Genomic DNA, 25,673 nt, shown 5'->3' on the forward strand with positions numbered 1-25,673 from the left:
ACTTATGTCCTGGTTTTTTACCTGACAACCTCACTGCTACTGGAGCTTGATAATATCGAGTCTTGCCCTGCAGACTCCCTACAGACAAGCACCTTCCTGGTTGAATCAAATTATTACATGATTTATTTGGGGATCGGGATGGTGCGGCGACTAATGTACTGGCTTTCCATCCAGAAGGCCCGGGTTGGAATCCTGTAGGTGGCAGATATTTTTTCAGTGGTATCCCGATCCGTACTTTATGTGCTTTGTGGAGGGCACTTCGAGTGAGAACGCCGTCCGTCGGACGGGACGTTAAGCTGTGAACCCCTTGGCACCTTTCGTTAAGAGTAGGCTAATGCCAACGCCGGGTTTATATCCACCCTTCATCCTTTCCTGTACATCCCTAATGGCGCAAATGACCTCAGCTGTCGGTCGCCTCCCCTAAAAAATGACCATATGAATGAATTCTGGCTGTCGCTATTGAGGGAAAATTGGTCGATCTCAGTTTCATAATGTGGGTGGATGTTTATAAAACCAAACGGGAAAAGGGTGAGGAAGATAATTTATCGGACACCTGGAGCGTCGGCGGTCGACAAGGGGTCCTCATTTGGTTGCCATATTCCTTCATACCTTGAATGAGACCCTCGAAATCGGTGTCGGGACCAGGTGTTGTAAATTCTAATATCTATGGGGTCTAAGCAAGAACACAAAGCAAATAAGTGAAGCGAGGACTCTGGAAAACCTTTTCCACAGTCGAACTTCACCGTACGTGTGACTCGTAACTATCGTCAAAACAGTATATAGTACAGTACGCTGCCTTTGATAGATAGGGCAGACCGAAGGAGTCGTCCTTATTTAAGTGATTTTTTAACCGTGCCTCTATGGCCTATTCTTACGAGTGAATTCTCAATTATGACCAAGGAAAATTTAAATTGTTTATTTCACCAAATGGCAGGATCATAATGAAAAGGATAATATGTTGCTGTTTTCTGCTGTGGTATAAAATATTTGATTGACATGATAATAGGTTTTTTTTAAATAGCTTTGTTTTTTCGTACAATAACACTCATTTGAAAAATAATATTGATGAATATTCTGAATTTTACGTGATGTCATTTGACTACTTTGTGACCATTAAATTAAATATTATATCATCAATATATAAACAAATATAATTATAATAAATCAATAAATAATTGAAATACTGTGCTAAATTAGCTTCGTCCGAGAAGATATAGTTTTTTTTCATTTCAACATTGAGCTGTCTGCATTCCATGTGCATGAACCTGAGTCCCTGAGATGCAGGTGAAATCCAGAGTGTTGTCAATCTTGTTCATATTCCACCTGATTGGAAATGAACTGACCTTCTTTCAAATTTAAAAACTAAAGAAAAATATGAAAAGGCATGAGATGTCCTTCACCAAAGGCTTTTAAATCAATGGAAATCTAAATATTGCTAGTAAAAGTGGTAGGGACAGAATATTATTTAGCACTCATTTTTTATCTCATTGACATCCCTCCCGAAAATTTAGTAGTTCATATTAATTAAAAGGCTGTAAATAAACTACAATTTCGGAGAAGAAAGGAGCGGAGGGAGAGGAATTACTAACCGAGTGAATAGTCCCATGCAATCGGACATGTGGGAGAGTGAGAAATTTTAATAATTTGGAAAAAATATCCGAACGATCAACTTAAGTCACATATTGAATTTTTCCCATACATTTCACGACAGAGTCTTTATATAAATGGATGAAAAGATGACTTTATCAAATAATATATAGAAATATCACATAAAAATGCTGAATGGAAAAATTAATCTTCGAAGACGATCTGTGAGGGGTAGAGTAAGACAGAAGAAACGAGTGGAATGTAAAGGGCTTTATTTCTTCTCCTTGATGCCGCTTTTGAAACTATGAAGAATAGGAGACAATATAATTGAAGATATTATAATTAAAGCAGTTTTTCAGAGGCAGTTTATGGAAGGAGAAATGGATGAGGAGTACTGAAAAGGAAGATCAAGTACTGTGCCAAGCAGATAACGGAAGATATCGATGAAATGCTTCAACAAAATGAAGAGAGAATCTGAGGAGAGAAGGAAATCAAGAGTTAAAGTACTGCAATCTTTGGTTTGATAATTTTTAATGAGGGTTATGCATGTAAGTATCTACAAGAAAGGCAATTAACTTCAAGTTTTATGTTCGCGTGATAATGCCGTCCCAAGTGTCTTTGCTTGCATTAATAAAGAAGAATGGAATCAATGAAACGCTGCTTTTATTCTGTGTAGCTGACGTCGATTGAGAGTGATGAAAGTATCATTTTCTCCATGTAGTGTTTCATGCCACAATTTTTCATTTGCTGCGTTTTCGCCAAAATTTCTTTTAATTTTTCCGCATAGCAAATGCGTGATCAGGACGGAGTTGCGAAGAAATCGTTGCAAAATCGTGTATCAATATTGATTAGCTAATCTTTCATAACGAATTTATCCTCGTTTATGCATCCACTCAACTGTTAGTCGAAGGTAATAATTTTCCTTTCCCTTAACCCTATTGAGTCAATGTATAAGGCGGAAGAAACTATTGAACGTTTATTGCATTCGGAGCATGCAAATTATATAATTTTAAAACTCTGTTCATAGTTTAAAATTAATTGAAAAGGCCATTTATTTACCAATAATATCAAATAAATGCATGCGTATATTTTACTGAAAGTTGTCGGTTCAAAACGCATACCTGCTCAATTAAGTCCCCGGTTGTATAAAAAGTGGATTCATGAACATTACATTCTTATAGAGTTGTCTCAAAGAGACAGACCAAATGAGAAGTACGTTTTTTTTCAAATGTTCTTATCATGCTGCACTTTAATAAATGATAACACTTTAACATTAATATATAGTGTGCATCTTGGCTAGAGTGTTACGTAAAAAAACGTTTTCCTAAAACAAAGCGTGTCAGGCAAAAGTTTCCTATAGGAAAAAGAGCGTGATGATAGAAAACTACTGCACTTTGAAGTTTTCGACGCAAATCATTTTTCCATAAATAATAATTTGCCTTGTTCGTAACATAATGCAGTCACCTAAGGAGTAATAATGTGCCTAGATTCATTAAATCAACACAAATAGCTTACTCCGGCAGAAATCATTCTTACCCACGGACCGAAAGCCCCTTTTACATGTCTCTTCAGCTTGTGATTGTAAGGGAATACAGTCCTCTGTGAAAACAATGTAATGCTCGGCATTCAATGACGTACAATTTTTAATTTTTACTATGGTGTTTTGACTTGACTTTGCCACTCAGTAGATTTCCAGTCTTTCCTCCAAAATCAATTTACCCCACTGAAGTAAAAATACCAATGTATCTTTTCACTAAATTTTTATTCGGTAAAACTTGTTCACACAGTAAATGTGTATCTGAGGATGAAGCCGATGCGTTGGAACTATTTGTACCGAATAGACATTTAGTGGAAATATAGATTGGTATTTTTACTTAAGTGATAATGGATTTCCACAAAGTTAAGCCCAAAAACATCGAATATATCTATTTAGCCCACCAATTTCCATTATCATGCAATACTAACCCTATGTAATTTGAAGGAAATGTTTCGTAAAGTAACGAGTCAGAGCATTTTAAAAACTATTTTGAACAAAGAGTTCGCATTTCCCGTTGGGGATCGTTTCAATAGTCCTCGCACGAATTGCACATACTCGTAAATGGTGGCGCCGCAGTCAATCTACGTTGGTATTCGTTCGCCGTTAAGCATGTAAGAGGGCTTGGCATTTGTAAAAGTATCTCTATTCAGGGCACTCAATTCAGGGTTTAAGACCAAATTTTAGGACTCCGGGAAACAATTCTTGAAGACCCAAGTGTCGTTTTTTCGGGTATCCTTTGCTTTATTTTCTAGAATGACTGATTTCACGACGGCCATAAATATTATTGTCAGGGAACATTCCAAGCACGAAACAAACGATCTGTGAAAGTAATCACGTATTCGAATCACTTAAATTCACAAGAATATTGAATGTTTCTGAGAAAATATTGTAAAAAAACTATGCCAAAAGTGGTGTCGGATTATCAATTGAAAATTATAAATTTTCAATTAGATTAGGTAGGTGGTCTCCGAGTGGGTAGAGTGTTCGGCTGCTGGCTAGTTGCCCCGGGTTCAAATCCGGGTGCCTCTGAAACCCTCATTTTCATTTATGCTGTTCGATTTTTCGGGTTCAAGATTCTCCTGGAAAACCGTACCCTGTATGAGGAATACAGCTGGCCTCCATATTGCAGTGTGTGAAAAAACTCGCCTTAGAAAACAATTGGAAGTGAGCTCTGCCCTCATCCGTCAATCCAAATTTTGAATGACTTCCTGTGGTCGGTTACTTGGCAGAGGTGGTGAATCAAACGTTTTTCATAGTGATGGGATTTTAAATATAAGCTGGGGAGATATTACAACCTTTGAGGTAAAAGAGTCCTGTACTACTTTCGGGAAGCGTTTTGTCATTTTTAAATCTCAGAGAAAAACAAGGAGTGTAGATATAGATGGGTAAATGAAACAACATGTAGATGGGTGAATTATTCAGATAGCTTTTCACTAATTAACCCACGAGGCAATTCAAAAAAAACTATCACTACCATTACTGCCCTAAGTCTGGTTTAAAAAGGTTAAATTTCACAAAAACTAAACCCTGAGGTGTAAGAAATGCACACATTTTGTGCTGATGGCCAGCTCCTCCCCGATCCTCTTCTACGATTTATCTCACAGTTTGGTACCCAGAAACCCCACCAACTTAGGACTGCCTGCCTGCCTGACTTCCTTTCGTTATTCTAAATTACACACTCGACTGCAGCTTTCAATTCAATAAAAGCAACGATAAAGATACATCAAGCCTTTTAGCAAAAAATGAACTGTAGCAGTTGTGGAAATGCGAAAAACGCTCGGAGAGGTCAATTTTAATTAATGCCCAAACACAACTAAACTCTCAGAGAGAAGGAAACAAACATTAATTCATGAAATGATTTAAGTGGAATTATTTGAACTTATTCAAGTAAAAATTTTGGAAATAAGCCAGACGACCAGCATTCTTCAGGTCGCATGAAGAGGGTTGGAAATGGAATATAATAAGTCATTTCGCGGAGCATAAGACGTAAATCCACATTGAAAAATTGGGGTATTTTTGGAAATTAAAAATTGGGAAATACAAATTGAAATGAAATTATTGACTTTGCAATTCCACACACTTTGTCATCAATCAAAGAAGACAACAGGGACTTCTAAGTGACTTTCTCTCACCCTCCCGCTAAGTGTACCGCGTCTTGCTCAAATACGAGTTATTTATTCGAGTCCTGGTGATGAAATATGAGCAAGCAATGAGAACAAATTCGAAATTGCTCTCCGAGAGCCATATTTGTATTTTAAAAATAAATACCGCTCCTTTTAGTGTTCAGGCTCTAACTTCCTTTAGCTCTATACTGACCATTGCAGCTATATCTCGTTCTTGAAAACAGTTTTCTTGTATAGTTTTTTTTACATGTGTTGAGTTTTCGAATTTGCAAGTCTTATGGTCATTGGTTAAATTTTCACTCGCTCATTATTGCAATGCTACAAAGTTGTATCTTCCTATTTTATAATTGTTGCATTTAACATAATGAAAGGAATTGAAACTGGCCAGTCAATGGGTTTGCATTTAAGTCTAAATTAAATTCAAATGCTACCAACAACCCTTTTACTTCTACCGTATTTATTACGCTTTCATTCTCGACACGAAATGTATCTCGTAGTGAATTAATTAAATGCAATAAATGCTCATTATTGTGGACTCCCATTTTTTATTAATATTCGTATGGAAAAACTAAAGATGTGTAATGAGATTTACTGTTATTACATTTGAAAATTAAATATTTCGTCAAATCAGCGTTTTAGCTGCATGCGCTCAAACAGCGGGTTATATCAACGAATGCTATTCGTGACATTTGCGATTTTACCATGAAATACGTTTTCCTTATAGATTTCTCATGTCACGTCGAGTGAAATTAAAAAAAAATAAAAATTGGTGGAGCGATATTGAAATTATTTCTGCATACGCTAGCTTAACGTGGAAACCAGGCTACTGGTTCCATGGGACTGCAGATTTAGTTTTTGGTCGGCACGAAGTGAAGGCCCTAATGCTTACAAAGAGTTTCCTTGCGATTTTGCCAGCACTATACTTTTTGCTTTCTCGCGCTTACTAAATCCTACGCAGCGTTGACCACAGTCGTAGATTGATATAATAAAAATACCACAAAATGTACCGCGTGCAGCGGCGTAGATACATCGAGAAAGGAATTTTGCACCGCGAAAAAACACACAAAATCGTAGCGGTGTGGAAAACGGGAGGACATGATAAAAATGGCCCTGGGCTCGAGCAAACATTTTCCTCGCCACGAACTCAAATCGGGAACCCATTCCATACCTCCGTGGATTCAAAGCATTCATTTTTTAGTTACGTTCCAGAAAAAAAATTCTTTTGAAATCCAAATGCTAAAATTTGTCTCTCGCTTTCCTCGTTTTCCTCTGTCTTCTCTTCCCGATATCTCGGGGCAGTTATCTTTGGCAAGGGCTTTTTGGAAGTATCTACTTCACTTCACCTTCATTACATCTTCATCCGCCCAAGAAGAATGAAAACCATTCTTGTTCGAGTGGTTTTCAACTGGAAACAGTAATTGTTTTGTGCTCTACTCAATTGATTTTTAACACAAGGGGAACAAGGACATTTCTCTACCCCGAATTTTTCAGTGCTTTATACAAGGAAATAATGATTTAATAAAACAGTCGTACTTGCGAAATTGTGGTAGGAAGATGCATGCTTTTCCGGGTAATAATAGTTAAAAGGTCGATTGTGATTGAAGCTGTATTGTAATTTTCCAAGATGATAGAGTATGCTAAGAGTTACAACCCAGCATCATGACCTTCAATGTTTTAACTAGGCAATGAAATACAATGAGACATTAAAACGTACTCAGTTTCTACGCTCTTATCCTTTACGACGATAAATTTCCCTGCGATGGTCTCCACGCAGTGATGACGATGGAACTACAGACGAGAAATTAGAACTTTAATTGAAGAAATAAACCTCAGCGATAATGGGGATGGACTGAATGATGCCTCCTGTGCAACCAGAGGCTTATCTACCAGCGAACCTCCTTTTCCCGCGGCAAAGAAAGTTGCAAATAAGGTTTTTGTACGGCATTCATGGTCAGGTGCTCTACCAACGATGTTTTGTATTGGTGCCTTTATGAAAACAGTTTGGTGTCACCGATTAGTAGGTATAATAAATTACAGCTAGAGTGATAGTAGACAATGCTGTAGTAGTTTATGACAGCAATAAACTCTGATGAAAATTGCTAAAAACGGATTATGCGATTCAATTTCTTTCCCATTTTAGCATAACCAGGCATATTATTCCAAATTTAGATTTTTCGAAACTGGTTTGTGATGAAATATCTGAGAAATGTATATATATATATACACATATATATATATATATATATATATATATATATATATATATATATATATATATATATATATAATTATATGTATGTATATGTATTTATATACATACATACACTTACTTTATATACATACACTTTATATACACTTCAACATCTTAGTTATGCACACAACTGCCATAAATCCTTCAAATTTCAAATGGAGAGCGTTTCAAGGATGAAAGTGTAGATAAATACGTACATTCATGTTGGATAATAATGCAGGAAAGCTTTCATTTCAAGACAGAGTCCTGTGGATTTAAAATTCATTACTTTAAGCAAACATGAGAGGTCATTTTTTATTCAGACAGAGCCCATGGACATGTATTGGCATGCGCCTTTGGCACCAATAAAGAAATAGTTAACAAAATAAATTATAGATCGAAAAGAAATTAAAAAGCATTCTACAAGCACAGAGAGAAAGAGAGCGAATGCGATTGAAACTCCATGGTCATGTCACTGAGTTCATGGTCGACGTCACATTCTCTAAGTAAAAAAATATGGTCCACTAGTTCAGGAGAACGTTTGTTTTCCGGCACATGGAAGTCATTAAATGCAAGGTGCACGACAATGGAGATCTTTCTGTGGAAGCACCAATGATTTATGTCTCCGAGCTCAAGTTCAGCGAGCAATTCCAAGGAAAACTTTATTTCGTGCCGATAATGGATTCGACAGAGAAAGAGATCTTTGGTCTCGGGTGGGAAACGCCGGACGAAACCGCCGCAGCTGCTCTGCTCCTTTCATCGCCGTCATCGCGGGGCGGCGCCTTCCTCCGGGGATCATCGCACGACAAGCCGATGGCCTCGCAGCTGGTGGGGGATACTGGTCTGGGGCTTCTTGGTGGCCTGAGTGACGGCAGGCTCTTAGAACAAGTGTTTTCTCGCATCTGGAATTAAAAAAATGACCTCCCCATCATTACTGCGACTAAACCCGTCTTAACGTAATGACATTACGCTCAATGATGTGCATGTACGTGTAAAATAAATTTTCTACATGTAAACAGCGTGTAGACAACATAAAGATTCAGAATGAAAGTCAGAATTTATAATGTATGCAGACAAAGCATGCAGTTTCACCATTTCCTTTTGCTTGAGAGTAACTTTTACCCTTGCTGTCAATTAAATATTTCCGCATGGGAATTCTGAATATATATTATTAATTAATTGTTGAAAGGAGACATCTAAAAATAGAAAAACTGTGGACACCAAGGAGCACAGTGGAGGACTACAGGAACTTGCTATTGCTTGGGATACATTTCAAGCAGAAATTCAGAAACAGTTGATAACTGAAATCGTAAATAAATCAATTTTTAAGGTAAAACCTCCGAAAAATAAATTAAATGCAGGAATTTAGGTGATGGTCAAGCATAAAATAAAGAAAAGAGTTGACAATTCATCCGCATGTGTTTAATTGAAAAAGAGAAATTTATTGTAATTTAAGTTACTCTGGTGATGAAGAGACAGGAATAATAAATTCAGATACGTATTTTGATCTTTCAGTTAGTTCCTCTACATAATTAAATTATGCATACGCCTTGATGGGCTAAGCAGCATACAAGTACATAGCTTCCAAATAAAATCACAATTTAGATTACACATAGACGTCACGTCTCAAGAGCCTCCAATCTACGCTTATCCTCTTGCCTCAAGGATGAAGTTAAAGAGTCATACAGAACTGCGCTCCATTTGTAAGTTTTCACCGTTCTTTATTTACATCTTTACTTAAGGTGCCTGTAAACAACTTACGCCTTATTTATAAACCCAAACTGATCTTATAAATAGAGCACAAAAAACAAATAATAAATTTATTAAATGCCTGTCCTCTATGAGTAGAATGGTACCTGGTATTAGTGATTACGTTGCATGCGGACCAGTCCTTTTAATGGGTTTCCTTATCAGCCTTCTAAGTGTAGCCAGAGGAGTAGTTACTAACAGTCACTCAATTACTAACAGTCGATCCACTTCCACGCGAACTTTCGGTGGATTGCGGCGTACCATTTGATTGTGGAAGTAATGGAGTAGGTAGTATAGCTGATGACCTAACACCCCCTGCCACTTGTCCTTGCGATGGCTTTTGGGCTAGTGTATAGATAAGGATGTGGAACATATTACTTTAATGTATCCAAAGTAAAACCTATCACCTTTATCTCATTGCACCTTTATACATTCTTTCCATCCTGTCAAAATCTCTTCTGGTTTGATATTGTATAGCGCGCCCATTTCGCCTTCTCTATACACTTTAGCCATATCTTGCGCCACTCTTTCCACTGCCCTCTTAGTTTATCTCTTCAGTCTAATTTTTAACCTCTTTGTACCTTTTATCCCTAATTCTATGCCCACCGTCTTGTTACTTTACTTCTTTAACTGTAACGCTTTTTTAATTACCGTTCATATTGATTGGTTCTGTCCCATCGACTACAACTATGCCGTGGATGTGCTTGTAGGTTCGATGACCCCTCGAGTACCGCTGGCGGAAGCAATAATATTTTCTTCTGGAGGGGTCAACCGTGCCAGCCAGATAGGACGAAGGGTAGGAGCCAGAAGAAAGTTAGTCCAAGCGGCGATTATTCCTCAGTGAGGCAGCTACAAAGGTATCTGTCCCAAGTGGGGCGGCCATTTGAGTGATGGTGTCACATTGAAAAAACAATTGGGTAAGGCAACTGGAAAACACCTAAATTGATTTTCCAATGAAACAATTACAGATAGATCTAAGCATGAGTCAACGAAATTACGTGATTCGCCCTATTGGGTCGTATGTAGCGCCCGGCAGCGGGAGAGGCAAGACCTAGACACGATAGTCTTGCCTCTTCCGCTGTCTCACTACACGATTTCCTTGCAACGCGGGGATGTGAATCTACCGAAGTGATAGTTACAGAGTGATGTACAGGGGGGGAAGAGTGCCAGTGAGGTGTGGCATGAGTTTCGAACGAAAAGGTAGAAAGAAGCGTAGTAAAAATAGAGGAGGCGAATGTTAGAATACCATTGAATTAAAAGCCGAACCAAAGGACTTGGCCATTTTTCGTGTCTACTCTTCAGCAAGTAATTGTCAATGGCCTTTCCCTGGCAGGAAAATCTGATAGTAATGGGAATTTTCAATGCGGTGGAATGCAAAGGGAGAAATGGAGAAGGAGTAGGGGACTGCAACATAGTAACAAGGTATGATCGCGGAGAGAAAGCGGTTAGAGTCCTACACGGGAAATAATTTACTTGAAGTAAAAACTTGGTTCCAACACCAAAACAGACATGGGTACACGTGGGAAATTCCTGGAGACCCACATAGCAGACTATATTATGGTTAGGAATAGCGTAATTAATTCGCACAGTTTCCCGCGAGGGGCAGCAGTAGGTAGACAGGGGAAAAATTTATGAGTGAAAACAGGGAGGCGGGTAAAGCAGAAGAGGAATGGGGATATCTCAAAAAAGGAATACCCTAGGCCACAAATGTAACTATAGCAACAATTAATGCGGAAAGGAAGAGAAAACCGTGGATTGAAGATGAGAGGATTAAAAAGAGAGAGAGCAGAGAGTTAAATGGAAGAATGTAAACACAGAATAGGGAAGAAGGATGCATAGAGAGTTGCATAGTAAGCTGAGGTGGCAAAACTACGGCCGAAAGGAGCGTGTAGAACTACGAAGTGCGACAATATGCAGTGTTTACAGAGGCCGAATGAAATTGACGCGCTGTAATGGAAGGTGAAAGCGCTATCATGAAGTGACATCCGTGGGGAGGGGAAGGGAAATTCGTGCTCTTTATCAAAGATAAGGTAGGAGTATAACACATATTAATTCTCCAAGTAAAAATGCAAGAGAAATGGAAAGAAAATATGTGGTATATATGTCAGGGATATTAGGCCAGTAAGTTATACACCGAAAGATAAAATTAGATCAGCAAGCTTAGACATTGAAAGTAAAAATGGTGTACATGAGGTTAACATATGCACAGGCATACTTGATTGCGAGAGAGAAAGGGAATTAGGGTGTTTGAAATCGAATAAGGGCTTCGGGACGGATAGCATCTGCGCAGAACTGCTATATTGGGTTGAATACTTTTTGCATCCTTCGAAGTTGAGCTTTTTGGGGGGATGTGGGAAACCTTTGCCTGAAGGGGAAGTGAAGAGAGTCCGAGGGTGTAGCTGAATAATCACCAGAACATATGGAGGTAGGACGTCTAAATTGCTTACGATACCAGTTGTTGTCCTGTGTTGTCGGACCCGTCAAGTAACTTGACACCATGTTTCTATTGATGAGTGTTTGTGGGAGTGTGGGATTGGAAAACGGCTCGTCGGTAATTTTTAAGTCCTAGGGAAATGAAAGCTAAGGAACTTCAGACTAGTGTGTCTCCGGAATCGAACGAGAAGGGACATTTTTATTTACCTCACCCTAGTTTCACATTATCCTTTCACTCAGTGATCCCATGTTTGAACTATTCACAAAGAACTATAAAAATTACATGTACTTAGCAATTCGGTGCTACCTGAGCGAAATACTTTCGTAACCTCGTATTTTGTTCTGCCATTTTGATTTCAGGCGTAGTTGATCTCCGAAAAAAATAGATTTTTCGCCTACACCACTTATAAAAGTTTAGTTCCATAAGAAAATCATGTGCGAAGTAGACACCGAATCGTAAACGTATTATGTGCTGCGGCATTATGCTTTCTAAGCACAGAAAATGCCATTTCTAAATATTTTGGCACGTAGAAAATTCACATGTAGGTCCTCAGTCGTAAGGTCTACTTTAATGAAAACATGATCATTAAAATAAATGTGCATTGAACAAATAAGCAAGGGTTTAAGAGAGTTGATTATTTCCAAATTATATGTTACATTTTGTATTTTCCCTCCATACAGAACAAGATCAGTGTAGCGGTCATTCGATCGCTTTACGGAAAAAGTCGAGCTTGTATTGCATTTTAGAAAGAGATAGATTTGTGGGAAAGATACATTCGATTGGTTGATATACCTAATTTCAATATGTGGGCGTGGTGCGGGATGGCTGGGGATTTGCAGTTTAACGTCTCGTCGTACGTCGTACTCACTCAAAGTGCTCTCCACAAAGCACCTCAAGTAGGAATCGAGATACCGCTGAAAAATATTTGTTGACTCCAGGATTTGAACCCGGGCACTCTCATTTGGAAGCCCACATGTAAGCCAATCGTATAAATAATATAAATAACAGAGGCGAATAACAATCAAAGAAAAACATGGTACTTATGACGTAATTAACCGATGAAATTAAGTGCAGGCTAAATTTCAAAGTAATGATGATGAATAGTTAATTTAATGTATGTATGTTCTTCGTATTACTTCGTTTAAGTACTCCGATTTTTGAAATTTCAGAATTAATATCGTTTGTAACATTGAAAATATGAAATTTAAGTTTGCGACATCTTTTGGAGAAGGTAAAACTATATAATTCTGGTAAATCGTCAATTAATGATGGAAAAAAATCTCATCAAGATTTTATTCTGTGGAATGTTTCCTAAACAAGAGCTTAGCGTATACATTTTTAAGAACATATATTGCCTTGGGCCAAGAATGTGAAACTTGGTCGGTGGCATTATCAGAAGAAAAATACTGCAAATAATGAGAATGTGATGTTACCAGGGAATGATGAAGATCACTTATTAAATAACTAGTAAAGGAGTTATAAGAAGAATGGCATACTCGTATAAAGAAGTTTCTGTACATTTTTTAAAGATATATTTTAGGATTATCTTTTGCTGGAGAGATATGTTGAATGAAAATCAAAAGATACATTTACAAAGGAAGACTTCGAATGGGATAATTGAAGGAAAGTCAAAATGTAGAACTAGTCATGGAAGAAATGTAGACATGATTAGGTCACCCGTTATATGGATTGGGTTGAAATATACGCTACGTCAATCTCACAATCGTTTGAGGAATAAGACAGACTTTGTAAAATCCACAACTACTTTATTAATACGGTAATACCGGTTTCATCACATGGGCGACATCTTCAGGTACTATGTCACCTATGTAATGAAACCGGTAATACCGTATTCATTAAATTATTGTGAATTTTACAAAGTTCGCCTTATTCCTCAAGATGAATGTTCACAAGGTTGAGCCCGATAACATTGAAACTCACAGTCATTTATAACCATGGTAGGAATGACAAAGATTGCATAAAAGTACAGATATTGAATAGTGTAGTCTACTTAGGTTTGGTACTTAAAATAATAAAGATGGGAGACCGAGACAGATCATATTCACCCTCATAGCATCGTTCCCCCTCGTGCTCGTTCACTTCGTTCTAGACAAAATTACTACGGTGAGAATGTTCACACTCAGTAACAAGCGTAAGAGGTCCGATTTTATTACAATATGGGACACATACCTGTAGGTATCCTCCAAGCACAGCATAAATGTCAAAGTTTACCAACAAATGGATTTAACAAATGGACAATACCAAATCGGGCAAAACACTAATCGAGGAAATGACTCATCAGCGTCACGTAAACTGACCATGGAAGCGTCCAGAGCCGTTATTCTACTCAGGTCTTCAGGGCAGACTTCTGCAGTCGGAGGATGAGGAAATGAAGCACTGCGGGCTTCCCAGAGCAGAGCCAGGAGGGCAGGGTGAATGGGAGGAGGCAGTGGGGCTCTCATGAGTGGCTGGGGGGGCGGCGCCATAGCGACTGCGCTGGCGACAGGTTGCTGCGGCTGCTGGATGAGCATGAGAGGTGGCAGCATGGCCACTTCGAGGTCTCGGTCCGCGAATGCTCGACGCTTCCTCATCCTGTCGCTCAGAATTGGTGGCAGCACTACCGAATCCACCCTGGACAGCCGCTGTCTGCACCCTGGGTGAGAATCAATGGAAGGAAGAAATTCAACTGAGTGAATTCTCTGGAGGCTTCAGCCTTTCAGGTTGCAACTCGTGGATCACCGGGAACAGGTCGAGGGATACGTGTATGGGTTCTTCAATGATACCTTAGAAAATTCAATAATTTATGGGACCTTCAATAATCCCGCACGATACTCTGTTGGAAGAGATGTCAGCCAGATCGCCGGTTAAATCAATGCGCCTCATGGTAACGACATGGGGCCATGACAAGAGTATAAAACAAAATTTAGCCCACAAGAAAAGATACAGTAATAGTTGCCAAGGTGTTGAGCTGAACGTTTCTCACATACATTAATGGTCAAAAACGCTATCATTCCTCGGATAAATAAATTTTTGAGGGGTTCTCCCCGATTCATTTGACTATAGAGCCCATAGGTAAAGTCATCTCTGAGGTCGCCGCTTCTCGATTACGCAAATTGAAAATTTAAGCCATTTATGGTTTTCACCCTCATAGACTAATAAAGTGGGTCGCGGTAGTCCAGGGGGTAGAGCGTTGAACTACTGACCGGAGGGTCGCGGGTTCGATTCCCCGGCAAGGCACTCTGTACGCCTGCAGCTACACTCTATGTGAATTTGCCAGTACCAGATCTTCCTAAGAAATCATAACCGCCACAGGGAAAGGAACTGGCCCCCTTACCCTTTATGTGTGAATTTCACACGCCGTCGGGCTTAGTACTGGGTGAACTCTACCATCACCTACCAAACCGACCTTCGGGTTGATTACTGTGTCTATGGTTTTAAAGACTAATGAATTAGACGAGGTGAAAAGTTTGAACGTAATGATGACCCTTATACAAGACGACACCATTGATGGTTGTTCCTTCGGGAGTCCTCAAGTCAGATGGAATGGTACGAGTCACAGGTAAAATATTTAGATGAATAAAGTATGTGTGCCAAGATTGGGTGTAGTCCACCTGTCTACAATTCCTTAGCAAAAACGCTTCGATGGGGTGCCATAACTTGTGAGGCCCAATGGGACGAGAATGTGTGTATGAACGAGAATGTAAACATAGCCAAGCATAAATTTAGACCAACCATTAATTTGGAAAAAGAATTGTGGTGTAAATACAATTCTTAGTCATGGAGAATTTCAGAGACGGACATGGGAACGTTATGTATGGCAAGAAAGCAGAACAACAGGCAGCAAGGGAAAATTCTAATCGAACAGACAGAGATACAAGGTCTGTCCCGAAAGTAGTAAGATATTTTTTCCCGGATAAACGGGCGAGCGAGCGGCAGTTTATCTGGCTGGGTGCGAAGGCGGGGAGTCTGAAGAAAGTCTGGAGGCTGGTCGCAGTTTGCTTCCAGTCGTTGCAGAGTGCAGCTAGTTCGTTTGTGAAACCTCTACAACGTGAACTCGCTACGCTCTGTCAATAACTGGCCATTGGAATAACGCTACGCCATCAAATTTTGCGTGAAACAGGGCAAAACCGAGAAAGAAACTCATGACATGCTCATGGCAGCTTATGGAGTTAACACCATGGCTAGATCGGGTGTTTTTAACTGGCACAAGTTGTTTCAAGAGGGAAAAGAAGATGTTGAAGACGCCGAACGTTCAGGACGCCCGTCGACCTCAAGCCGTGACGAAAATCTCGCAAGAGATTTTCGCCTTTGGTGGACAGGGATCGCAGATTAAGTGCTCGCTTGGTTCATGATGAATTTTGCATCGCTAAAAGTGATGTGTATTGACCTGAGACCCAAGGCATGGGCATGAGAAAGGTGTGTGCGTAGTTGGTGCTGCGAGTGCTCCAGGACAAACAGAAGGAAACTCGCACGCGGATCTGCACAGAGCTTCTCGACCACGTGAGAGAGGATCCAAATTTTCCACTTATAACTTCTTCCTCTTCTCCTGCCTCAAATTTGAGCGGAAAGGACGTCACCATGGCTCCGTGGAAGCGTTGCAACAGGCCGTGACGAGGGAACGTAGCAGCCATCATCCCGGGAACCGCCTTCCAGAATGCGGACGAGTCGTGGAAATCCCGCTGGTAGCGGTGTGTGGACGCACAAGGATGCTAGTTCTAAGACTTTCGGGTGAATGCATTAACTCTGACAATACATTTTTTATCGACTCAGTTCTACTACCTTTGGGAAAGACCTTGTAAAGAAAATGAAAATAATACAAATAAGGACTTCACGGGAAAGTTATTAGGCGAGTTCTTGTGAAGATAAAAGGAGGAGATTAAGTAGATTAGGACAAGTCAGTGAATCGTCAGATATTCAACGCGTACATTGTGATTTATGATAATGACTGCAAGGTATTATCCAACGTCATTGTGCCGAAACTAATGATGAAGGAGGTGATTCCTACAACTACCATAGTATAATTGCCCTAGGCGTCCATAATTGTATATTTCCATTGCAATTAACTGTTTATAATAATTTTGCCTGACCGCTCGAGTTTATTGAATCACTTTATAGACTGTAGTTAGTAGGACTGATTTGGTGAACACATTTTCCATGGACACATACTTAGGCTTATATATATGCGACCATCAATGGTCAATAGAGTTCTGACACGATAAAATTCTTCGTCATTTGTGTCCTCATGATCAGGGTAATGCGTGCGCTCACTCGGAACTTTAATTAATAGGCTTGATTAATTTCAACCTGATAACGTCGCTCACTGACGATGAGAGCTGGAAAATGTGAAAAGAGAATTTCTGAACCATGAAACTTTCCTGTGAACGGGCTAATTAAAAACGAATCGATGTGATCTGTTTGCACTTCAGCCGTGGAGACCACCAAGCGTTTCCAGAATGATGGCTCCGAAATAAAAATGAAGGTTCCTCCTCTTTCTTGCTTAATAGCAATCAAATCCCAGAAAGCGATCGGCTTTACACTTCAATTCCACAATCCAACACAATCGCATCAATTTATCTCCAAGTCCCAATTTAATCCGATCTCCAATAACCGAGTTATGAGAGGCTGCACGCGGAAAATTGAGTATTGAATTCGCCCACAGTTTATTTCCTTTTAAGCGGCAACTTTTCATCGCCTGAGGAACGATCACTTGTATCAATGTTTCAATTATAAAGATTCCCATGCGTTGGACACATATCCTATCAACGAGAGAATTAAGCGTTATTAATGATTTCACGGTGATTTATCGATTAAATGATTACGGGTTAAATTTAGGCGATGGCACAAAAGCGTATTAAATAAGATAATATATTTATGTTACGGATTCGACATCCACAAGGATTTATTTGATCAAAAACAACGTGTAAAATAAATGTCCTTATAATTGCTTAATCGAGTCACAATTAACGACCTTTGATGTGGGCATTTTAATGCATATTGATATTCATCACGTCATAACTGACTATACAGTATCAGTCCTCGAATTTGAGCGGTGGTTTCCAATTCTTGATGAAAAATCGCAAACAATTCCAAAATGGCACTACATTCCCGGAAACCTTGGTTGATAACGAATTAACTTACGGAAGCTTTAGTAAAAGCACCATTATTGAGCTATTAACATTGAACTAGATTAGAGACCATGATAATGACGGTGAAATACGAAAAAAAGGCACGGAAAAACTGCAAATTGATTTTTAAAACAATATGGTTAAACATGCAAGATAACTGACAAGGATACTTAAGTTAGAATTCGCACTACAAAATTATTTTTCATGACAATAATTGCCGAGCCAAAAATCGGATGACAACCTCGGAATAAAACTAATGATTTACATCGTACGTTACATGTCGTTCTGCGGGATTGATTGGCTTATTAATCCATATTTTTTTAGTCAAAATAAAAAGGAGTAAATAATTAACTGAAACAATGCCATAACCCTAGCCATAGAGTCAAAAAAATCTCCAATGTCTCACATACGAAAAGGATTTACTCAATTTTTCGAATGAAAAAAAAAATGAATACTACCTTGATCAAAAAGTTCCCGGAATAACCACCGTGTGGCGCTCCCATCGTTCCGATTTGAGTTCTGTTTTTTTTGTTAAATTGGTACACCTGTTGTTGATATTCCCTTTAAATCTTAGTGTCATAACTTGACATTTGCAAAAGTTACGTAGCCAAGAGTACATCTATCTCTGTGTGTGTTGGCGATTTTTTACAATTGCAGAAATGGATTTAAATTTGCAACAACGAACTTGCATTAAATTTTGCGTAAAAAACGGATTTAGTGGCGCACGGACGTTGGAAATGTTGGAAAAGTGTTTCGGCAACGATTCTCTAAAAAAACGGTCGTTTACCAGTGGCACGAGCGGTTCAGAAGTGATCGTGAGTCAATCGAAGATGATGAACGCAGTGGCAGACCATCGACATCGAAAGTCGGTGAAAAAATTGTGAAGTAAAAGAAATGTTGGTCAATAACCGCATATTAACCATCAGAGAAATAGCGGAGGACTTGAACATTGCCTATGGATCCGCCCAAGACATTGTGGTTAATGATTTGGGTTTCCGTCGTGTAGCAGCAAAGTTGGTGCCAAAAGACCTCAATTTCATGCAAAAAAGAGACCGTGTTGACGTCGCAAAAGACATGATTTGCGAGGCTGAATCCGATCCCACATTCATCAAAAGGATCATTACTGGAGACGAGACGTGGGTTTATGAGTACGACACGCAATCCAGACATCAGGCAAGTGAATGGCGTTCACCAAATGAGCCGAGACCAAAAAAACCACGTCGTTTTCAGTCAAAAAAGAAGGCAATGCTGACGGTTTTCATGGATTACAACGGTGTAGTGCATCATGAATTTTTGCCAGAAGGCCAGACAGTAAACAAAGAGTATTATTTGGGCGTTATGAGACGTTTGCGTGAAGCAATTCGCCGAAAGAGACCAGAAATGTGGGCAGAAAACTCGTGGATTTTGCACCATGATAACGCACCGTCACACAGTGCTATCATTATTCGTAATTTTTTGACGAAAAATGCAACAAATACCATCCAACAGCCACCGAATTCACCTGATTTGGCTCCCTGTGACTTCTTTCTGTTCAATCGAGTTAAAAAACCATTACGGGGAACGCGTTTTAGCAGCCGAGAGGAAGTAATGGAAAAATCGCAGGAAGCACTGATGGACATACCGAAAACCGAATATAAAAAATGTTTCGAGGATTGGATCAAGCGCTGGCATAAGTGTGTTGCAGTCGATGGGGATTACTTTGAAGGGGACAATATAGATTTAGATGAATAAACTTGTATTTTTAATTTTCTGAATAAATTCCGGGAAATTTTTGATCAAGGTAGTATATTAAGAAAATTTGGTTGAACTGTATTTTAGTTAAAGGACCATAGAAAATTTGAAAGGAATAGTGACCACAGGACAGTAAATTACAAGTTTTCGCTACATGAGGTCAGAAATAAGAAGCCTAAAAGAAAATTTCAACCGTTTAAAGAGGAGGACTATAATGGCCTAAAATGCGTGCTACTGAGTCAATTTACAAAATTTAAGGAATAGAGAAATCACCGAAATACTGAGGATACGTGGAATCCCTTCCTTGGGATCACGCGCTCAGCAGTCAAAAAGTTCATTCCAAATAAATTTCTAAAAGATAACACGGAAACTATATGGTACAACGCGAATGTTAGAAAAGTATTACGACGTCAAAGGCTAAGTCAAGCCAAGATGAAAAATATTAGGGATGATATCCCTAGCGAAAAAAAAGAATGAGATCACTTATGATTACAAGATATATAAGGCAAATGCTAAGAAGGAATTTCGGAAAGCATTAAGCGAATGCAAAAGTACAAGATTAGCGGCGAAGTTGAAAGAGAATCCGAAAGGATTTTGGTCGTACGTCGGAGAGGTTCAGGGAAATATGTTAACAGTTAATTCACTCAAAAATGATAACTGGGTCAAAATTAGTCTGGTGTGTATTCAACCCTGTCACGAGCCATAGCGGTGGCTTGCAGGGTACTAAAATATCTATCTATCTAATATGGGTTTTGTAGCCCGTGAACCAAGTGTGATAACTTGTTATGTTCCGTTCGCCGCCGCTTTTAAGGCTTCTGGTTGCTTCTAAGATTAACGGAATGGCGCCCCAATGTTGATATTGCTGTTGACAAACTATTAACTGCTATTGCTACTCTAATGGTGTTAGTTATTTTGATCCATTACCTTGTAGAATATCTGCAGCGAGCGAAGTTTGCTGTTGGAGGTTACGTAGATGCTTCTGGTAGAGCCTCTTCTGGGCCAGGAGGGCCTCGGCCGAACGAAGTCTCTCATTCCGAGCGCTGGCGTCTCGTCCTGGCCTTCCGGGCGAAGCGCCGTCGTCACTGGACTGTTGCCTGCAGAAGTATTACAAGAAATTTAGATTTTACAAGTCATAGTAGATAAAGAAAAATGCCATGAAAATTTCGTATTCAGCCTTTCGCATTGTTTCGGTTTAATAAGTTTCAATTTTGGACGATCTGAAGAAATGCCTTCTAATAAATGGCTGCGTACATCATTTTATGTTCTCTACGGTTTATTCTCCATTCCACGAAACGTCAGGAGCCTATTTCGCAAAGCTACAACTCAATTTTCAATGTCCTTATAATTTCAATACACGGTGTCTGCTGAAGTAACAAATGGCGGCGTAAATACTTGTCCAAAATACACAGTATGAGAAATGTGATAATACAAATGAAACTTGTTTCAGATGGGTTTTAAAGAAAAATGTAGCGTTGAGAAACTTGCTACAGGTGGAAGCGCTATTCAAATATTCTTGGTCCATCTAACAATTCCTGGAGAAACTGTGTAAACCGATTAAAAATCGATGAGTGCTACTTAGGCTGGAAGTCACTTGCTGGAAAGTAAAAGGAGCTACATTTGCTCATCAAACCAGCCGTGCCTTAAATTTAAGATGGTATTATCGCAACTTTAATCACTTACTGACAACCGGTACATGCATGGAAGAAAGAAAGAACCCGAACAATGAAATCTTTCCTCAGTGCAATACATTTTTCAGCTATTACTCAAATTGAATTGAAAAGAAAACTGAATTTAGGTATTACAAATCAAATCACAGCCTATCTACCTAGGTTATAATGCTTTCCCAAGTGCGCAATGCTCCATGAGAGTAATCGCATCTGGGACCTCCTTGTTCGTGAATCTCTTGAATGCATATAATAATTGGTTTTACAACTATTCAGTTTCTGATTCCAGAGCCGCCATTCTCTTAAAAAAGAGGTACGTATTTGCTTTATTAGATAAATCAATTTATAATTTCTCCTAATATATATCGAATTTTTTCCCAGGTTTTCCCTCTAATATTGCTGCACACGTGTTGGAAAACTGGTTGCATGTAATCTGCCTAGAAGTGAAGCATTGAAGAATGTATCGGACATATAGTATATAATTTTATTCAAAATTTCAGGACCAATTTTATTTACAAAAATTAAGCACTGCTGTTGGTAACTCAATCTGGCCAAAATGTTGACGCCTTTCTTTGACAACATATTCAGAGAAATTTTCTACCTGTACTTTGGTATTTAAATGATACCTTTAGCCGTATTAAATAAAAATTTAATATGATGTTTCAAATTAGTGGACAAGACAGTTTGCATAAAATAACATTCTTTTTTGACCATAAAGGCCCCAAATCAAAAGCCATCAATTCCAATATAAAGGATTTGATAAATTCAAATGAGAGAGATCTCACTTTCAAACAAAAGCATTAAAATACATTTTGAAAACGTTTAAATGCATTTACATTGAATTTGTAATGCATCAACATGATTACATTTGCTAAATTCAAATTATTGTTCATTTAAAATGAATTACAAATTTATTTTCATAACTTGCGAGCATTATTAAGTGAATTGGAAATTCAGAACGATAAATATGGAATGAGAGTCAATATAAATAAAACAAAGCAACAATTTCAGAGTGTAAAATTAATTCGCCTTTACCAGATTTCGGACCCGGTTCCCTCGATATTCGGCCAAGTGCTTCACCCAGTTAAGCTATGAAGGCATCTTGTTAGATTGCGAAATTTTCGGGGCTTTAAAGGAACAAGATGTGATGACGAAATACCGTTCATACAATGTCACATGCATTCGCAGTCCACGAAGTTAAAGCCAACTTTAAACACTTTTTTACCTATGACAAATTCTAAGAAACTGCGGGAGATACCGCGACAGTGACTTTTGACGGAGTCATCCGCCTATATGTATTGATATCAATAAAACCAATTAAATAAAACAAAGGTTATGTGGTTTACCAGAAAGAGAAAGACTAATTATATGTTGAAGTAGGAGGGCACAAACTAGAGCAGGTGGAACAGTTTACGTATCTTCAAGTGTTTTGGACCAAAATGGTCGAAGTAGTAGGGACGTAAGGAGAAGAATTTCACTAGGCAAAGAGGCTTTTACAAGGGGAAAGGAATTGATGACAGAGACGTCGAGCAAGGATGTTAAGAAGAGGCTCGTCAAAACTTTGATATGGAGCGTAGTTACGTACGGCGCGGAAACATGGTCACTAAAGCAGAGTGATAGACGTCGATTGGAGGCTTTTAAAATGTGGATCTGGAGAAGGATGGTGAGGGTGAAGTGGGCAAAAAGGAAAAAAATGGTGGAGGAGGAGAGGGAATTGTCAGGAGAAATCATAAGGAGGCAGGAAAAATTGATGGAGATCATATTGATTGGAAGTGGGGTGTTGGAGACTGTGATAGAGGGGAGAATATTAGGCAAACAAGGAAAGGGCAGGAATAAGATAGATGTTGGGCGGATGGAAGGATACAAGAGTTGAAAGGGGCTTGTCGTAGAGCAGGATGTCGAGTTTTGTTTTGTTAGGAGAAAACATATTTATTTGGTTGTTCTGTCAATGCAAAACCTACCTTAATTGGTAGATTACCTAATTAATAATTAACTCTATTTTCACATGCACTGTAAATGCATGATATATATCATAAAGGATTAGCCTACCTGTATAATACCACTGATTATTGCGATTTGAAAGAATCACAATTTAAATCATAATTGATGCAAACAAATTCAGAAAAACTTGCTGAAAAATCTTTTTTTTAAATCCAAGCCTTTCCGGTATGCAGACTTGTCTTTTGAAACAAATTTAACGCAAGGACCCAAAAATATTGAAATTAGATTGTCTGAAAGTTTGCTACACCTACAGCAATGTCTTAAAATCCATTTTTGAAACAATTCACTTACAATTACCTATGAGTAAAAAGCCTCAAACTGACACCAATCATTTACTAGATGCCTTCAAAAGTTTACCTCTTCAAGCACAATTTTCATTTCACAAACAACGATTCGGCCCATCACATGCTCTCTGTCATATCCCATTGCTCACATCGTGATCAACGATCATTTCGGAAATGACTTCCTCTCCCAGCCAACTAATAACCGTTGGCACGAAATCCCATCCTACTCCTCCCCCTGTTAAATGCCGAACATTAATTATTCGTACTTCGAATCTCATCACTACACCCACATTTTACATAAACCTGTGTAAATCTACTCTCCAAGCCACTCCAGAATTTTCTGTAAAGATTACCTTCCTCCAATTCGTGAAGTGTCATTTCGTAGTAGATATACATACTCGCATTCGTTTCAAACTAGTTTAAATTGTTTTTTACTTCTATTTTTTCTTCCAACTACAGGTTACCTCTAGGTCTAGTGCTTCCCCATTTTATGTTTTTTTTTCAGTAGCCAGTAAAGACATAATAGTCTAATTAATCCGCTTTAAGTTCCCCTGACTCTCTTGATCGTCATTGGTGTAATTGCATATTGTCAGTTTCCCCTAAGCTGGTCCCTGGTGCTCGGAATTACCACCACATAAATCACTTCATGTTAACTGTTTGATTCATCATGTGAATTGGATAAAACAATCTGTACTACCATTCTCTTCACGAGTAATAGGTAAAACTCAGTTTAGGTAACAAAAAGTAGGTATTTACGTAATATGAGGAGTTGTGCAGAGAAGGATCCCGGTCTTCGAAGAAAAATGACAATTGCATATTGGAGATTAAAGCGAAAAAAATAATAGAGAAAATAAACTGTGAGTAGCAGAGAAGACAAGCGTATGAGATCATAGAGAGCGGTAGGTGTTGGTGTTTTTAAGGCTATAATACAGGGAAGAATGATATCTGTACGTGGAAGAGGGAGGGAAATGGGTGGCGTTGCAACAATTTTAAATTATAATGAGATGAACTAAGGAAATTATGCCGAGCAAAACTGTTTTTAAAACCGAAAATTATTTTGAACGACTTCAAATAACTTCCATATTTTCCCCAACTCCGCAATTCCAAAAACTCTCAACCAGCATTTCAGTAAGACAGTAGAATAAAAACGAATTCCAGGTCCAATATGCCCAGGATTTGAGTGGAGTGGGCGTGGAAAATGAGTTGTCATTTCACTAAGGCATTTATTATTTTCCCTGCACCGTTCCGGAGATTTACCTCTACATAAAGAAATAACTAATACAACCTTCATTTACCAATTTTCTGTGCGTGGAATGAGAAGCAATGAGATAATCAAATATATATGCATGACAAATTAAACTAACAATATAACGTAAAATAAAATTTTTGCATAAAAAATTGGGATCACCCCAATTGAAAAGCTATCGTAGATTGCCCGGAAAATTCATCTTCCTCGTGTTGAATTGATAGTTGCGAGGGATCTAAATGTAAAACAAAGAGGGACAGGTAGGAACGAAGGCAGTAGGTTGGTCCGTAATCACCCCCTGCTACACATCCTAGCGGTGGTTTGAAGGGTACCATTTAGATGGAAATGTAGATGTACCCTTGTACGGTTCCCTAATCCCACCGGCTCTCACCTTCTCAGAGCCACCTGGGCGGCCATCACCCTTTGCCTCTCCACGACAAGTCTGCAGCTGGTGCAGGCGCACTCCCTCCACCGGCAAAGCCTCTTGTGACCCTTCAACCCGGATATGACGCCGTGGTTGCGACACCGCGCGCACTTGGGCCTCCTCTGCTGCTGTTGGCGACTGCCACTCTCGGCTATCCCCTGCTCCGGCTGTCGGTTGCCGCACTGAACGCCACCGCTTCCCTTACCGCTCCCCATTACTTCCTTGCCTTCGCCCATATTTTTGAAAAAACTGAACTGCTATTTCGTTAGAGATGCGGATGCGTCGTGGGGTCCCAGGAAAGGGTTTCACGAACGGCGAAGGCCGATGTCGATGACGGCGAATAGGACCAGAAACAATTACAGTCGAGATTCTCCAGGATGTTGATTAAAACAAGCTCAAACCAGAATTGGAATTCATTTGAAAGATTGTTGAATTTTATCTCGTTCGTCCCGAAAAATTCAAAGATTGCGATATAGTAGGCACAGTTTTCTATCACGTAATCTATCGTCTTAAGAATTAACCACAGTTGAGCATTACA

The 25,673-nt window shown here is 39.0% G+C and overlaps 1 protein-coding gene across 1 annotated transcript; it reads right to left on the reverse strand.

Moving 5' to 3' along the window:
- Positions 1-9,427: 9,427 nt before the first annotated feature.
- LOC139695442 (uncharacterized) lies at positions 9,428-25,350 on the reverse strand. Its single transcript, XM_071594228.1, has 4 exons — positions 25,103-25,350; positions 20,441-20,610; positions 13,979-14,313; positions 9,428-9,571 (listed from the first exon to the last, which is right to left on the reverse strand). Exons 1-4 carry the CDS (start codon positions 25,348-25,350, stop codon positions 9,428-9,430), a joined length of 897 nt encoding a protein of 298 aa, XP_071450329.1.
- Positions 25,351-25,673: the final 323 nt, after the last annotated feature.

The sequence above is a fragment of the Hetaerina americana genome, unplaced genomic scaffold (assembly GCF_022747635.1).
Source record: "Hetaerina americana unplaced genomic scaffold, ioHetAmer1.1.p SCAF_6, whole genome shotgun sequence".
In the NCBI taxonomy this organism is placed as follows: domain Eukaryota; kingdom Metazoa; phylum Arthropoda; class Insecta; order Odonata; family Calopterygidae; genus Hetaerina; species Hetaerina americana.

Bases quoted from the DNA above. Each gene is read 5' to 3' on its own strand.
- LOC139695442 (XM_071594228.1), bottom strand. From the start codon at position 25,350: ATGGGGAGCGGTAAGGGAAGCGGTGGCGTTCAGTGCGGCAACCGACAG. The intron at 14,314-20,440 runs GTAATGGATCAA...ATTCTCACCCAG, and splicing joins CGCTGCAGATATTCTACAAG to GGTGCAGACAGCGGCTGTCC. The intron at 9,572-13,978 runs GTCAGTTTACGT...TCTATACACTAG, and splicing joins CGGCTCTGGACGCTTCCATG to CCCAAAAGCCATCGCAAGGA.